Raw genomic sequence first — 18,054 nt, forward strand, 5'->3', positions numbered from 1 at the left:
GGGGGGGGGGGGGGGGGGGGTAGTGAGTGAGGTCTTGCTCTATTAGTTCACATGAGAGTTGGTTGTTTAAAGGAGCCTGGCACCTCCTCTCTCTCTCCCTTGCTTCCTCCAGCCATGTGATGTGCTGGCACCAGCTGGCTGCCTGCCACTTTCCACCATGAGAAGAAGCGGCCTGAGGCCCATGTCAGATACTGCTGTCCCACATTTGTGAGCCAAATGAACCTCTTTTCTTTATAAATTACCCAGTTTCAGGTATTCTGTTATAAGCAACACAAAAATGGACTAATACATTACCTCAGGGCCATATTCATGAACATATAGTCACATAAGATTGACATTAAGTAAAACTGAATCATGCCTGGCAAAAGCTTAGGTATATTGCCTGTTTTTATTAATGCTAACTAATAATGGTCCCCCAAACTCTTGTGCTTCCTCTTTCCTTCTTTCTCTCTCCATCCCAAAGAAAGAGTCTAGAGACCTTAAACTTTTGAAGAGCCTAGTGATTTCCCTGATGATTAGTTTTCATGTACCTGTTGGCCATTTGTATGTCTTCCTTTGAGAAATTCTATTCAGCTCCTTTGCCCATTTTTTAATTGGATTGTTTGTTTATTTACTGTGAAGTTGTTTGAGTTCTTCGTACATTCTGGATATTAATTCCTTGTTAGATGTATAGTTTGCAAATATTTTCTACAATTCTCTAGGGTGTCTTTCCACTCTGTTGATTGTTTCCTTTGCTGTGTGGAAGCTTTTTAGTTTTTTGGTATAATCTCATTCATTTTTTTTTTTTTTTAATTTTATTGCTTGTGCTTTTGGAGTCTTATTTATAAAGTCTTTTCCCAATCCTACTTCCTGAAGTGTTTCCCCTATGTTTTCTTTCAGTAGTTTTGTGGTTTTGGGTCTTATACTTAAGTCTTTGATCCATTTTGAGTTGATTTTGGTATATGTTGAGAGGTATAGGTCTAGTTTCTTTCTTCTGCATACGGATGTCCAGTTTTCCCAGTGCCACTTATTGAAGAAGCAGTCCTTTCCACAATACATGTTCTTGTTGCCCTTCTCAAAGATCAGTTGTCTGTGAGATTGTGGGTTAATTTCTGGGTTCTCTATTCTATTCCATTGGTCTGAGTGTCTGTTTTTATGCTAATACCATGCTGTTTTGGTTACTATAGCTTTGTAGTATAATTTATCCAGTAGTGTTATGCCTCCAGTTCTTTACTTATTTTTTTGCTCAGGATTGCTTTGGCTATTCTGGGTATATTGTTGTTCATATGAATGTTAGGATTTTTTTTTTCTATTTATGTGAAGAATGTCATTGGTATTTTGATGGGGATTGCATTGAATCTGTAGATAGCTTTGGGTAGTATGGACATTTTCACAATATTAATTCTTCCAATCCAAGAACATGGAATGTCTTTCCACTTTTTTGTGTCCTCTTTAATTTCTTTCAGTAGTGTTTTGTAGTTCTTGTTGTAGAGATTTTTCACCTCTTTGGTTCAAATGATTCCTAGGTATTTTATTTTTTTTGTGAATTGTAAATGGGCTTACTTTCTTGATTTCTTTTTCTGCTAGTTTGTTATTGGAGTATAAAATCATAACTGACTTTTATATGTTGATTTTGTATCCTGCAACATTACTGAAATTGTTTGTCAGCTCTAAGAATTTTTTGGTAGAGTCTTTTGGTTTTTTCATATGTAGGATCATGTCATCTTCAAACAGGGACAATTTGACTTTGTCTTTTTCGGTCTGGATGCTCTTTAGTTTTTTGTCTTGCTTGATTGCTTTGGCTAGTACTGCCAATACTATGTTAAATAGGAATGGTGAGAGTAAGCATCACTAATCATCGGGGAGATGCAAATCAAAACCACATTGATATATTATCTCAATCCAGTTAGACTGACCATTATGAAAAAGACTAACAAATGCTGGTGAGGATGTGGAGAAAAGGGAACTCTTCTAACAGTGTTGGTGGGACTGTAAATTAGTACAGCCATTATGGAAAACAGTATGGAGATAGAACCACAGATAGAACTACCATATGATCCAGCAATCCCACTTCTGAGTATATACCCAAAGGAATGGAAATCATCATGTTGAAGGGATACCTGCACTCCCATGTTTTTTGCAGCTCTATTTACAATAGCCAAGACATGGAACCAACATAAATGTCCATTGATGGATGATTGGATAAGGAAAAAGTGATATATATACACAATGGAATACTACTCAGCCATAAAAAAGAATGAAATTCTGCCATTTGCAGCAACATGGATGAGCTTGGAGAAAATTATGTTAAGTGAAATAAGCCAGACACAGAAAGAGAAAAACCGCATGTCCTCACTCATAAGGTGGATGAGCTTGGAGAAAACAACATGGATGAGCTTGGAGAAAATTATGTTAAGTGAAATAAGCCAGACACAGAAAGAGAAAAACCGCATGTCCTCACTCATAAGGGGATGCTAAGAAAGAAGGAAGGAAGGAAGAAAGAAAGACTATAATAATATGCTGAATTTTCAGAAGAAGAGAACAGACCTACAGTTACTAGAGGTAGGAAAAGGGGAGGGGAAGGGGGTTAGGGAGAAATTGGGTAAGGGACATAAAGAATATGGGCCGGCCTGGTGGTGCACTGGAGAGTGCGCCGCTTGGGAGTGTGGCGGCGCTCCCACCGAGGGTTCGGATCCCATGTGGAGACCAGTTCCCGCTCACTGGCTGAGTGCAGTGCGGGTGCAACACCAAGGGTTGTGATCCCGTTGCCGGTCCCCGGTATGGGCGCGACACCGAGGGTTGCGATCCCATTACCGGTCAGTAAAAAAAAAAAAAGACAAAAAGGGAAAAAAAAAAAAAAAGAATAACTTTATTTGTAATAATGAATATGCTAATAATATTGATCTAATCATCACATATTGTACACAAATAATGATAGTCAACACTGTACCACCAAAATATGTATAATCAATTGTGCTTCAATAAAAATAAATAAATAATAAAAATAAAGTGCCTAGCGAGACAGCCAGAGACTCTAGACAGTGGGTACCTCTCTAGATAGAATGCTCCCTACTTGTGGGTGTGGACACTTGCTGCAGGCACTCTGATTCAGTGTGCTGTACCCAGGACTGGTAGGTCAGCAGTAGGCGTGTCCTCTCTATAAAAATGAAAGCAAAAGTGAAACCTACCAATCTGGTTTTCCCCAAAATCAGGTTTTAATCAAGAAGGGCTCCAAAAATGAAAACAAATACAATCTGGTATATTTTAACAGAGGTTTAAAACCAACCAACATCTGAAATTACAAAGAATTCAGACCTTGATTTTACCTTCAGAATCCAGACACCTTAATAAATTCTGCCATCAGATTTTCCCTCTTTCTGATAAAAGCCTTTTTAAGATGACTGAACATCTTGACATAACTTGATATAACTCTTCAACGTATAGAGAGTAAACAATAGACCTGTATGGCTTTGATTTTTATTCTAGAAAGTAGGTGTGTGCGTATAACAGGAAATATATTTTTAAATTGTGGATTTTGTGACTTCCTCAAAGTTCCTCGACATAATGAAACTTCAATTACTGTGTCTTTAAAAGAACTTCCCCTTGTGAGCTACACCTTTTAAGAATGCTCTGGATTCCTGCTATCCTGCCATCCTTGGGATCTAGGCTGGGGAAGCATTCCTATCTTTCTCTTGCCCTTTGTTTCTTCTTTCCTTCTTTCTTTCATTTTCAAATTAATAAACAGAATTCTTCATGATTTCCCTTTCCTGCCTATTCAACTGCAATTCAAAATACTGCATAATGAGTGAATAATGAGATGTCCATTGGCTTGGTTATGACATTTGCTACCCAAGCAAGAATTTTCACATTCTTAGAGTATCACAGATTTTTATTTTTAACTTGGAAAATACTGAGGATGATACTGCCTTAAAGATCTGGTAGGGAGTGTGGAATTCTCTTTGGCCTCAATAGAATTATAATAATCTTTGGAGACCAAGCTCAAATGCTTCCTCTTTCAATCTCTTTTGAGGCCACATAGTAGAATAGAGCAGTTTTCCAAACTTTAGTGACTGGGACCAATAGTGAAATATAGACTTTTCGGTAATACAGTTTACATGTATATGTGTATGTGTGTATGTATGTTGCCATAAAACAAGTAAGTTTTATGCAATAATACTCAGACCTCCTATGTACAACACTCTCTGACATTTTCTATTTAATGTTTCATTTTTCTAGAAATGATGGTCAATACCCAGGATCTGGGTCAAGACCCAGAATCTGGGTCAAGACCCAGGACCATAGGCTTCATGATCTGCTAATGCAGTCATAACTATTGAGGTCTGAAAAACTGGCTCTAGAGCTATCTACCACTAAGTTATGTTGGGCAAATAATTTAATGAGTAGCAGGATTAAGTCATATCCTCTTTGATGGCCTCTATAATCTATGAATAATTTTTTTAAACAGGGGAGTGTTTTTAATTGTTTTATGAAAGCGATGTTCAGGGTCTAAATAAATGATCAACAGGGAGGCAGGGAAGGCAGGAAGCAAAGGGAATTTGCCTTTCTCTGAAGTTTCTGATGGGAATTGAAGCAATTTACTCAGCCTGATGCTCAGTGATTTGTATATTAGTAATCTGAGGATTAGTGTTCTTGTTCATCTTGCCCATCTGTTTCCACCCTTCAGCCATTCATTTTCTCATGCAATGATCAAACTCCTTAATGAACTTCTTAATGAAGTTTTTGGTATCCTCCAAAGATAGAAAACAGGTTGGGTTTAGAAAAAAAGAAATTTATTTTATCACCTCAAAAAATATATGTAAGTCAAAACAGCAAGGGGTGGGAGTGGCATTAGTCCTGAAACCTTGTGTGAGTTTTGTGATTTGGGCAAAGTGGATGGAGAAGTGCTGAGATAGGAGAAGAGCAGTGCAGAGCCAGAGCTGAAGGGCTAGACACCCTGGTCATCTCCAATATGACCATTTCCCATTCATATACTATCTAATCTATTCATATTTAGAGGCAAAAACTCATTATTGCCAGTACATTGGTTCTCAGAGTATCTCTGAGCACCACTTGAATCACAGTTGACTTGGGGTAGGTGTTTAAAATACAGATTCCAGGGCTCTGCCATAGATCTGCTGAATCCAAACCTCTGGGGGTTGGTCTTGGGAGTTGTCATTTTAATACTGTCCCCAGGTGAGTCATGTTCATGTTGGAGTTTTGAAAACTGATGGTTTAATGTTTAAAGGAAAAGTGAGCCCAGAGTTCCTTGGAAGTACAGCTATAACTCCCCTTCCTCCATCAAATGTGTCTGATTTATATCAATACCACACTTTCCTTTGCTTCTGCCTGCCCCGCTCATCACTTTTCACCCTAAAACAATAAGAAATGATCCTTGTTGTACTGATCTCAGAAGGATAGACTTCAAGGTCTAACAACTGGGCCTGAAGTGATTGAGCAATTTTTTGGTGAAGCAGCAATTTCCAATAAATGTTCTTGATGTTCAAAAGCAGGATATACTAAAAATACTCAAAACAAAAAACATTGAAAGACTGTTTTTTTTGCATTGAATATTTAAAAATGCATTTTATAGTGAATAAAGACAATATCCAGATTTGTCCCCGTGTTCTAGTTTTGATTGTGTAGGCTTGTAAACCACTGTCTTATGCAACGCCCATTTGTCTCCTTCCTCCCTGTTCTTACCTGGGGAAGAGCTGGCCAGGTAAAGAGCTTTTGCCTTCAAAGGGCAGGTACACATCACAGGTACTTTAAAACAAAGATGAGGCCTCCAACAATGTCCCCTGTCATCAACGAGTTCCCAAACTCAGACACAAATAATTATGACCCAGGTAAATGCTGCGAGAGTTCAGGAACACTGTGATAAATATTTTAATTCCAGGGTATCTCAATAAATCAACTGAAAGCCACTAAAAATAAAGTGTATAATTGGGAGATACTTTTTCAGGAGACAATGGGAAATATTTTATTGATTTAATATTCTAGAAATAAATAACCTGAATGAGTGTTGTACAAATGATATAGCCACCTTGGGAATTATTTCACTCATCATAAGGACATAACTTGGCTCCAATGTCTCTTGTAGAATTTCCTCCAGAGCATTTTTTATACTCACTCTTGGCTTTAAGCCAAAAACTATATGACTTATAAATCTGAAAGTCTGTAAAACCCCTACTTTGAAAGGAGCAATTGTTTTTTGTTTTTTTGGTATGAGTAAGTGCTTATTAAGAGACCAGTTATAGTCACATCCAGGTAAACTGGATGGAGAATGTAATTAACCTGCTATTTATTATTGTAGGCTCATCATAAAAGAACGTCATTTTTCTTTTTCCCACCCTTTCCTGAAAGAACAGCAAGACTTTTCTGTTCTGAGAGAGACATATTCCAAACATAAACTAGTAGGCAAAAATTTTAGATATCAAAAAGTCCTACTAAAAAAAAGAAAAGAAAAGAAAAGAAAACAAGGCAGGACAGTATGGTAGACTATGCAGGAGTGGGCTCCTCTGGTTATGGTGGTCAGGGAATACCTACAAGGTTATATGTGAGAAGTAAATTATGAAGATAATCATGAAAAGATCTGCAGGAAGAGCATATTTGGCAGAGGGAACAACAAGTGCAAATACTATAAGGGAGGAACAAAGTTGGCAAGTTCCAAGGATGGAAAGAAGGCCATTGTGGCTGTAGCATAGAGTGAGGAATGGAAGGGTGGGTCAGATCTTATCACAAAGACCTTGAGGACTAAGAGGAGAGATTGGATTCTACTTGCAATGAAAAGCCACTGGATGGTTTACAGAAGGGGAGGTACCTGATGAATATTCTAAAAATATCACTCTGGCTGTGGTCTGAAGAATGGAGTGTAGAGGGGCCTTACATTCATGGAAACTGGGAGACTTTAATCATGGCTTTGTCTTTCTGGTGACCAGCCCCCCATCCAGGAGCCCACAAAGAGTCACTTCATTAGAAAAAAGGAAGCTCCTATCACTCAGGAAATTCCAAGGGATTAGGAGTTCTGTGTCAGGAACTGGGGTCAAAGATCACAAATCAGAACAAAAGATGTACCGGCACCCTATTGTTCAGGAAATTACAAGAGTTTTAGGAACTGTGTGCCAGTAAATGGGGATGGAGACCAAATGTATATTTCTCATTATATCACAATATCACATATAATAAGGTGGATCATTTTACTCATAGAGTTCAGGAACTGTTCTCTGTAAAAATAAAGGCGTTCAGGGTAGGAGAACAGGCTGAATTTCTCAGGGGTGCAGTAGGCTGAGATTCATAGGCTGAGTACAAGGTCATGTGGGTTGCATGGGTTTCAGGAGAAGTTAACAGGGGTTTAGTCTAGTGGTATGGTGACCTCATGGTTGAGGGGGAAGATAAATATAAGCAGCTACTATGAGTGCAAACAATTTGGAAGGAGAAATGTCTAGCAAAGATTTTAGGAGTTTCCTTTTCAATATGCTGTGCAGAACATTTGCAGGGACTCCTTAACAAAGCTTAAGGAATGAAGACCCTCATTATTATTCAGTGCTTTAACAGTCAGTTTCTGTTTTCTTAGAATGCTATTATATGCTTGGACTGAACCATGTGAAGCTTCGGTTTTATTCAGTTTACTCTCTGAAATATAATCGCCCCCTGCTCCAAAGGCTTTCCTTTATTTACCGCCACCTTACATCATCTCCAGTTACTCCATTTCAATGACAAACCTCAACAGACTTTATCAGCACTTTTTTTTACTATATCAAATATCAAATTAATAGAACAAATGCAACAATTATAATAAAGATTAAAAATAGCATTAATAGTAAAACAAATACCAATTTTAAAAGGTCAGATACTGTCTTGGTGATTTACATACATTAGCTCATTTAAACTTTACAAAAATCCTATGAAGATAATAGTTCTATTATTGCCTCTATTTTAGAGATGTTGATACTGAGGCACGGAGCTTAAGGAACTCTTCTAAGCTTACACAGCTAGGAAATGGTGCAGCTAGGATTCAAACCCAGGTGCTTTGGGTCCAGTGTCTATGCTCTTACCATTACACAAATGTGCAGTGAAATTAGTATCCTTATTCACTGCTGGTGGCATTATGTATTTGTTCAATACTCAGAAGTTAAACAGTTATTACTATGTGACCCAACAATTCCACTCCTACATGCTAGTATATACCCAAAAGAATTGAAGACATGTTCACGCAAAAACTTAGCAGCATTATTCATAACAGCAAAAAAATGGGAACAATCCAAATGTCTGCCAATTTTAAATGAACAAATGTGGTACACCCATACATTGGAATATTATTCCGCCACAAAAAGGAGTGACATATGATACATACTACAACTTGGATGAGCCTTGAAAACATTATGCTAAGTAAAAGAAGCCAGACACAAGAGGCCATATATTGTAGGCATACATTTATATGAAATGTCCAGAATGGGCAACTCTATAAAAACAGAAAGTAGGTTAGGGGTCACTAGGAGCTGGGGGAAAGGGGAAACTGGGGAGTGACTGCTAATGGGTACAAGGTTTCTTTTTGGGGTGATGAAAATGTTATAAGACTAGGTGGTGGTAATGGTTGCACAACTTTTTGAATATATTGAGATAACTGGATATCCACAAGTAGGAGAATGAAACTAGACCCATACCTCTCACCGTATACTAAAATCAACTCAAAATGGATTAAAGAATTAAATATACACCCTGAAACAATAAAACTTCTGAAGAAAACATAGGAGAAATACTTCAGGAAGTAGGACTGGGCACAGACTTCATGACCCCCAAAACATGGGCAACCAAAGGAAAAATAAACAAATGGGATTATGTCAAACTAAAAATCTTCTGCACATCAAAAGAAACAATTAACAGAGTTAAAAGACAACCAACAGAGTGGGAGAAAATATTTGCAAAATATACATCTGACAAAGGATTAATATCCAGAATATACAAGGAACTGAAACAACTTTACAACAAAAAACCAAGTAACCCAATTTAAAAATGGGCAAAAGAGCTAAATAGATATTTCCCAAAGGAAGATATACGAATGGCCAACAGACACATGAAAAAATGCTCAACATCACTCAGCCCTTGGGAAATGAAAATCAAAACCACACTGAGATACCATCTCACCACAGTTAGGATGGCTAATATCCAAAAAACTGAGAATGATAAATGCTGACGAGGTTGCGGAGAAAAAGGAACTCTCATACACTGTTGGTGGGACTGCAAAATGGTGCAGCCTTTATGGAAATTGGTATGGAGGTTCCTCAAACAATTGCACATAGATCTACCATATGATCCAGCTATCCCACTGCTGGGAATATACCCAGAGGAATGGAAATCATCAAGTCGAAGGTATACCTGTTCCCCAATGTTCATCGCAGCACTCTTTACAATAGCCAAGAGTTGGAACCAGCCCAGACATCCATCATCAGATGAGTGGATACGGAAAATGTGGTTTATCTACACAATGGAATACCACTCTGCTATAAAAGAGAATGAAATACTGCCCTTTGCAACAACATGGATGGACCTAGAGAGAATTATATTAAGTGAAACAAGTCAGGCACAGAAAGAGAAATACCACATGTTCTCACTTATTTGTGGGAGCTAAAAATAAATAAATAAATACACAAACAACCGGGGGGGAGGGGGGGAAGAAGACACAACAATTACCATTCCTTGAAGTTGATACAAAAAGCGAACAGATATGAGGTTGTTGGGAGGGAGGGGGGAGAGGGAAGAGGGAGGGAGGTTTCAGTAATGAGCCACGATAACCAACCACATTGTATATTGACAAAATAAAATAAAATTTAAAAAAAGCCATTAAACTGTACACTTTAAAGTGGTGAATGTTACGGTATGTGAATTAAGTCTCTTTTTTTTTTAAAAGCTTTATTGAGGTATAATTGACATACAATAAACTGAACATATTTAAAGTGCATTTAGTACATTTCGACATATATTTATACTTGTGAAACCACCACCACAATCAAGACACTGAGCACATCCATCACTCTCAGAATTTCCTCAGACCCCTTTGTAACCCCTCCTTCCCATGCCCCATCCCCGGGCAACCAACGATCTACTTTCAGTCTGTAAATGTCGTCTATAAATGAAGTCATACAGCATATGCTCTTTTCGGTCTGACGTTTTTCACTCGGCATAATTATTTTGAGATTCATCCACGTGGCTAAGTGTACCAGTGGTTCATTCCTTTATTGCTTTGTAGCATTCCTTTGTGTGAACATACAACAATTTCTATCTCTGTTCACTGTCAATGGCCATTTGCGTTTTTCCAGTTTTTGGCTTATGCAAACAATGTTGCTCTGAACATTGGTGTTAAAGTCTTTCTGTGGACATATATTTCTCTTCCTTTTGGATAAAAACCTAGGAGTGGAATGATAACCTTGCCTTTGAAGGTAGAGTATTACTCCTTTAGCACACAACTTTTTCCAGGTTCAAATGTTGGAGTTAGTGTTTAGACGAATCTCTCCAAAGGTACTAAATGTTTGGTCTGTGATATGAGAGAAATTTAGATGGTGCAACGGTAAATATTATATGTCAATTTTATATCTTGGTGGCCCTGATTTTCTTAACATGGGAGTGCAGGTGTCTCTTCAATATATTGATTTCGTTTCCTTTGGGTATATACCCGATAGTGGGATTGCTAGGTCATAAGGTAGTTCTATTTTTAGTTCTCTGAGGAACCCCCATGCTGTTTTCTATAAGGGCTGTATCAATTTACATTCCCACCAAGAAATATGAAGACAAAATACACACTAGCACAGAGCTGGGACTTAAGCTGTGAAGTTGAAGGAGGTCCACATGGGACTACAGGCCAAGGGCACAAGATGACCAAAAAAGCACTGAGTGACACCTACCTCACTCTTCAACTCCACTACCCTTTCTAAGGGAACCTCTTCCAATTTCTCCAGACCACCCAACACCTCCAGCCAGATAATAACTGACATGAGTGATTTAAAGTTATTGAACAAGTTATTCACTTGAATTAAAAAGTGAGTTAGCCCCAGCCCTCCAATGTCTACTTCTGGAGTGCTGTAAAACGAGGACAATGGAACCCACCTCTGGCAATCATGAGCATTCATTAATTCACCACATGCTTATGAAGGACCTGCCATGTAACAGGTACCATGGTAAGTTCTGGAGTACCATGGTGAACAAACCAGTCTCCACACTCAGGGAGTGGACAAGCCAGTGAAGAAGACAGACTAGACACAAAAAAATATCTGTGCTGGGTGCTATGAAGAAACATAAGTCCAGGAGGGGCCAAGAGTACAATGAGAGGGGTTATTTTGGAGGGAGGATCAGGGAAGAAGGGTTCCCCGAGGGACAGGCATCTAAACAAAGATAAATCTCAATTAAAAAAAAAAATCTCTAGGTAGGGAGAGAATAGGCTCTGAGTCCACCGCTGCCATTGCATTACACTGTCATGGTGTCACTGTTGAGGAAGGGACAAAGTCCAAACAAAGCTTGTACAAAGCTCCAGTGATGACTGGCTGGTCCAGATTGTGCCTAGGCTACAGGCTTGTCCCAGGATTGGAGTGAAATGTTAAAATTCAGTTCTTGGGGAACACCATCCTGGAATGTTTTAATATTAAAGAACTTCTAGCCTCAGCCCCATACTATGTGACTACTTGCAGTCTTTCACAGGCCGAGGTTCATGGCTAAACCTGGTTCCCAGATTAATGAGGAAATTCACATCCTTATGAAAGCATCTCTGTTAAACGGAAATATCTCTAAGCACATCTTGAACTTTCAAATCTTTATTTTTTGAAAAACTGCTACTTTATGGAGGTACAGGGAAATACTGAACAATTTTACCATACCGGGGTAGGAAGCTTTTAATGAGTGGAGGATTTTTAAATCGATTCTCTCTAAAATGTTTATACTACTTAACCCAATATTTCTAATAAGAAAAGGTATCTATATGTATGAAGATGGTCATCATTATGTTATTGACAATGGCAATAACCCAGAAATATCCAGCAATGGAGATTTTATACACACTTGCTGAAAATCATATAGCTTTTAAAAATGGTAAATATGAATGGTATGTAATGAAAATCCTTATGCTGTAATGAAAAATGATAAAAAGCACATTCGTATATGTGTGTAAAAATATATATACATATGCTCACAATTCATACAATTGGAAAGAAACCACATACCAGTTAAAGTTATATGCCATTTGATATTGAAATAAATTTCCTTTACATCCTTTTACTCTACATCCTATAAAAATGTGTTCAATATGTATGCTAAGAATTTTCTTAATTCCCTGGGCATATATTCTCATGGTCACTTTTTTTTTCACTTATATTTTAAAATTATGAACAATATCACACATACAAGAGTATTTATATTGTGTGTGTACAGTTTAAAGTGTATCCATTGGGTTTCCATCAGGAATCACAATTTTACTCAGTTGGTTCTATTAAAGAGATGTTAATGAAGACAAATTTAAAGGGATGAAGTTTGGGTTAAGAGAACAATCAAGCTGAGGCATCCAGTCTAGCGACGGTAGAACATAGATCAAGAGAGGAAAGCATTTCCAGGGCCCAGTGAGCTGGAAACATGGAGGAGGGACCACTTGTCAAGAGCTGCAGTTGTGGAGGAACACAGCCACCACCATATCTCCAGCCAAAAACAGAGAAAGAATGAAGAAAACATACCCTGATGTCTCTTTTCTCCTGCCTCCCATCTACTATGAGTGCCTTCTACTGTCCAAACCAAAATGGAAACCAACTGAGGAGAGCCCAGGTGATGCTTCCCAAAGAGGTCAGCTTCTGGGGTACAAGTACAAGGCAGGGAAGGAAGGAGAATGGATACAAGGAAAGGACAGATGAGGCAAAGCCCTCGTGACCTAATCACCTCTTGAAGGCCCCACCTTTCAAGTGCCATTCTCAAACTTCCCATCCTCTTACTACTGTTATGATGGGGATTATGTTTGGACATGAATTTTGGAAGGACAAACATTCAAACCATAGGAGGAGTCATGCATAGTTCTCCTTGCCCTCCCTTTGTAATTGGGATCAATCATTCCAATTCCATCATGATGAGGAATCAAAATGACCAGAATGCAGTTTCAGCTTCTAATTCAATACAACCATTTCTGGGTCCTCTAGTGGATGCATTTTTTCCCTCTTGAACTAGAACTTCCAAACATAATAAACCCAAGGTTGGATATTTTCTATTTTCACCTCCAGGCATTGTGCCTGGGAGGTGACCAATATTGACTGTATCAACATGGCTCCTTTGTCTTCTGGCTCCCTGGTGGATCCAGCCAACGCAAGACCCCAGCAGGATATCAGAGCATAGGAGGACAGACGTGGGTCTTTCTTCTCCATTCTGTCTCTGCTTTGGGCTGAGGTCCCAGCAGTGGCTACAACTATAGGATCTCATCCTGCTTGACCAAAGGTTGGCATTGATGACTACTTTTCTACTTTTCTGTACTGAACAACATGGCTTCTGTTGGGTACCCTCTCCTACAGTCACAGCTGCAGCTGTCACCTGGTTTTAGTAACTGCTCCTTCCCCCTTGTCTCTTCAGGCCTAGAGTTAGTAACAGCTTCCCACTGTTCATTACTGTTTATTGAACTCTATGTGCCAGACACTGTGCTAAGTGTCTAAATATATTATCTCATTTAGTCCTAACGACCCACAAAATTAGATGGCTTTAGTCCTATTGTAGAGGTGACAAAGCCACAGGATGACAGTGACAGCACTGGAAACTGAATCTAGGTGTGTTAATGTTAGAGTCTATGCACTCATGCTGTTCCCTACTTCTCGTATCAGTTGTTAACTTCCCTTAAATAGTCAAAGCTCCACATGGCTTTGCTCCTGGCAACCCACCCGCTCCCACGACTGGAAACGGATATGCTACTGTGATTTCCCCTGCCAGCCAGTCAGCAAATAGTGCCTAGAGTGTGGGATCCAAGCTCTAGAATACTGAGGGCTGGTGCTGAGAACATGGATCAAGACAAGGCCAGGAGGGCGGTACGGTGTTCACTCACATGCTGAGCCTGGAGGAGGTGAGGCGCCTTGTCCCCTGATGTGGTGGTCAGCCACAGCTAAGGCACGGACCTTCTTCATGGACCTTCCTCAAGGCCAGAGACTGATGAAGTCTATGCTCTTCTCCCAAGCCATTTGGTAGCAAAGGAAAGACTGCCAGTAGCTCTCTCAGTGAGGCTGGGAGAGAGACTTGGCTCACTCAAGATAGAAACTGCTGTTGGGGTGAGAAGAAATGGACATCTCTCGGAGCCGTAGGGGAGAAAGATGGCTCTGTGCAAGGAAGAATTAATAACGCTGGCCGTCTATTCTTTTTCAATTCCTGTCTCACTTTTTTGCCACTTTGATGGTGGCAATTTTATAGTTGAGGAGGAGACCTTTAGTTGAAATTTCCATTCTGCTTTCTCTGCCTCCCCTCAAAATTCGACAGCAGAGTCGCTTCGGTTTTGAATTTGCCGCTTTGACCTGCTCCTCCCACTTCCGGTCCCAGGGAGCCTCGCTCCGGAAGGACATACCTGGCCTCTTTCAGGCGTGCGGACCCTTTAAGGAAGCCGAGAGCCGTGTTGATTGGCTGAGGCTCGTCATCCGCTGTCATGGCCAGCCAATCCCGGGGCTCTGCGGGACAAGGCCCGGTCCAGGCCGCCGTCCAAGGGAGCCCGGGCTTGGAGGCCTCTCCGGGGATCACTTTGTCCCCGCGCTTCCGCCGCCCGCTGTGCAGTGAGTGAGCGCCGGCCGCGGGCGGGTGGGGAGCTCCCGGGCCCCGGGTTTGCCAGGCCGCGCCGGGGTCGCGCTGCACCTGAACGCCCGCCCTCGACTCTCCTACTGTCCCTAGTGCTGCTGACAGGGTATTGCCAGCCTCGTTTCACGAGAGCCCGTTCTGGACGCATGAATTCGTGATCTCTCCGTATCTCTATAACCGAGTTGGCAAAAGTAGGCAGAGTAAAATCAACGGAAATCATACCGTTGTGGAAAATACCCAAATTACAGTAATTGGGTCCAAGGAACCAGGGTGGAGTTAATTACAGAAAACCCACTGGAAGCTGTGGTGTGAGCTGGAATTTGCAGGGAGAAGTGGCCTAGTTCGAATGGAATGCACAGATTTATTGAAAATGATTGTGATTATGCGACGAGTCATAGAATTCAGATAATGTGTCATTTGATCAGGAAATAAGTCAGTGCAGAAATGTGGATGACAGACGTCACGAAATTGTTATTTTTATTTTTTAAGTAAGATCAAATCCAGGTTCCCAGGGTGTAACCAGAGAAAGGTTGCTTGGAACTTGCGGCCCCAACTTTCCTCCGCTCAAATAACACCTTCCTATAGTGATCTGTAGCACAAGTGAGGCAGGGCTAGGGCATTAAAGGCCCCTTCCAAGGTCTTGAAATTTTTCATTTTCAAAGGAAAAATGAAGAGAGAAGAGGCCCATTCTCAGCCCTATGAGTCACACTGATGTCTAAGCTGTATAAGTACCAAGAAATTTGTTACCCATGATAAGTCGTTAAAATTTTTAAAAGACCTTATACAAATGAGTGAAGTCAAAAATATCCCTATTGCAAGGTCACTTGTATTTATTTTCAGATATATACTTTGTGAGCAGGAGAGAGAAAGCTCAGAGTATTCTGGACACCCTAAGGAGTATTCCCAGACTTTGGGTGGCTTTGGTAGAAGTTGGGAAGAAGAAGAAGTTGAAAATACTGAAATTCCAGGTGAAGTTCACAAGGTGTGGTGTGCTCATTTTCAGGTGTGGTTCCTCCAGGGAAGCTCTTCTTCCTGCTTTAACCTTTCCAGCTGGGAGTGTCCCCTAACGCATCCGAACTACAGGTCCAACCCCAAGAGAGCAAGGCCCAGAAAAAGGTAAGTCTAAATCCTAACTGTCCAGGTAGTTCCTCTTCCCCAGGTGATTGACATGAGGACTGTCCCTTTACTTCAGGGGAGATCCCATCTTCTCACAAACAAGAGCACTCTAAGTGAAACAGCTCTGTGTGTGGCACATAGGGTGTGGGCCTGGAAGAATGAGACTAGAGGACACTTGTTTTCTTTTTAAGTGTTTGTGGCAGATATAAAAAATTCAATTATTCATTTGCATGTGGCAGAAGAAAAAATAAGGAATGGCAAGTGGCCTGAGCCAGTTTTTCTTGTATCACTTGTTCTTTGTGCCAACATTTATGGGAAGCAGACACCACAGACACTGTCAAAATAGATGATATATTGTTTCTGCCTTTAGACAAGTTCTGGTATGCCGTTGGAGACATTCACATGGAGTTGTCAAAATCTGGAGAAAAGAGAGAACTGCTAGATCTCCTGGCTCTCAGTGAGTGGCCTCTAACTCTGGTCACAGGATGCTGGAGTGGGACAGTGACAGAGGGGGAGGAGAATTGCACGATCTCCCAGGCCCATTTAGGGTGGTGTCTTTACTCACCAGTAGGTGGTTTGGTCTCCTGTGCCCAACTTTGAAGCTGACCCTGACTCAGAGGCCTCTGTAGCTCCATGGTGTCTTTGGCCAGAGTACAGGGAAGTCACTGAAGTCTGGCTTGCAGCTCCCACTCACCTGGAGCCCCATTAGCAGAGGAAACTCATTCCACCTGACATGAAATATCCCCTCTCTCCCCCATCTTTGCCTCAGTTAGCCAGAACCCAGGATTTCTTGGTGAGGATATAGAAAGTAGGAGCTCTGTTTGGGCTTCGCACGGAAGACTTGTGAATCCTGGCTATAAAGCATAAGACTGGCCACTCTGACCTGAGGTTCCACAACCCTACTCAACAGCCTATTAAAGAGGAGATGTATAGGAACATTGCTGAAGAGGGTAGAGCAGTTGTACGTTTCCCCTGAATTTTTCAGTCTTCTGGAAGTAAAATCAATAACGAGCTGAAGGTTTTCTGTACTTACCCAATGGGATTAAGAACTAAAATTGGAGTTCTGGCACACTTTGAGTTGACAGCCCACTTAAGAACTTCTTAGGTGTGATAAGATGAACAATACCAGGTATTCATTTCAAAAGTGCATCTCCCAGGACATTTAAGAATCCGTATGTTTTTTCTCCTTTGTGAACTTCAGTACTAGCTTGGAGAGAGCAAAGAGAAGCTGGAGGAGGATGGCTAAGGAATGTTGGCAGTGGGTGGATAGAAATAAAGGGCATGTAGGAGAGGGGCAGGGAATGTGGTGAGACTGCAGGAAGAATATTGGTATACTGACCTGATCTTGAGACATCACAATCTTCTTAAAACACAAATGCAAGGAGCACAGAGAAATCTGTTCTTCTCAGATGCAAAAATTCTGTTGTTCCACTGTACAGAAGGTAAGAGGATGAATGGTATCCAACCTACCCCTCCCAAAAAAGGACATTTTTTTTTCTTTTAAGTATTCAGTTCTTTGAGATTTATAGTGGGAAGAAAAATCAGAAAAAGTGGAGTAATATACTTACATAACCTGGAAAGATTTCAGGAGCCATCTGGTTCAATCAGCTGGTCTTAGGTAAGTAAATGATGGCCAGGCTGATTAAGTATACCTGAGGTCTGACAGCTAGTTAGGAGCAAAGACTAGAATTCACACTATGTTCCTAAGTTAGAAAATTTTCTTTTTTTATTTTGTTATAAGCTCAGGATTGCCAAAAGCAGAGCATACAAGGATGCTTGTAGTATATTGTTTTATGTCTCTTTGCTTTTTTACACTTTAGGTCAAGATGGGGTTCATATTTTCAAAATCTATGAATGAAAGCATGAAAAAGCAACAAGAGCTTATGCTTATGAATGCTCGAGTTCAGGTATGTTTTAAAATAATTAAGCTATTATGTTGCAATGGCTAACATTCCTACCACATGTGCTCCAGCAATATATTCTCTTTGACCCCCAAAGATAAAATGCTCTTGGGGCTCTCTCCTCAAAGCCAAGATGAAGTGGACTACTAATTATCTGGTCAATAGGCTTGCTTGAATCTCCAATCCAGATACTTGTATAAAATTTTCCATAGTGCAGGAGGAGATAACTGCTTACTGTGTACGGCAGACAGAATAATGGACCCTTAAAGATATC

At 40.3% G+C, this 18,054-nt stretch overlaps 2 protein-coding genes across 4 annotated transcripts in view; one reads left to right on the forward strand and one right to left on the reverse strand.

Annotated features, from left to right (window-relative positions):
• CD274 (CD274 molecule) overlaps window positions 1–16,514 on the reverse strand; it is a 34,954-nt gene extending 18,440 nt beyond the window's left edge. The window contains 1 exon segment of the mRNA XM_008568647.1: window positions 16,445–16,514. Within this exon segment, the coding sequence (XP_008566869.1) occupies window positions 16,445–16,514 (70 nt within the window).
• The window catches only part of PLGRKT (plasminogen receptor, C-terminal lysine transmembrane protein), a 53,908-nt gene continuing 50,526 nt past the window's right edge, over window positions 14,673–18,054 (forward strand). The window contains exons 1-3 of one of the 3 annotated variants that reach the window (XM_008568640.1): window positions 14,673–14,741; window positions 15,767–15,879; window positions 17,700–17,786. In XM_008568640.1, the coding sequence (XP_008566862.1) occupies window positions 17,706–17,786 (81 nt within the window). In that variant the 5' untranslated portion in view covers window positions 14,673–14,741; window positions 15,767–15,879; window positions 17,700–17,705. Of the gene's footprint in view, window positions 14,746–15,766; window positions 15,880–17,699; window positions 17,787–18,054 lie in introns of those variants that run through there. The other 2 variants (XM_008568641.1, XM_008568642.1) reach the window with 2 other exon arrangements.

Source organism: Galeopterus variegatus, unplaced genomic scaffold (assembly GCF_000696425.1).
Source record: "Galeopterus variegatus unplaced genomic scaffold, G_variegatus-3.0.2 Scaffold427, whole genome shotgun sequence".
Taxonomy (NCBI): Eukaryota; Metazoa; Chordata; class Mammalia; order Dermoptera; family Cynocephalidae; genus Galeopterus; species Galeopterus variegatus.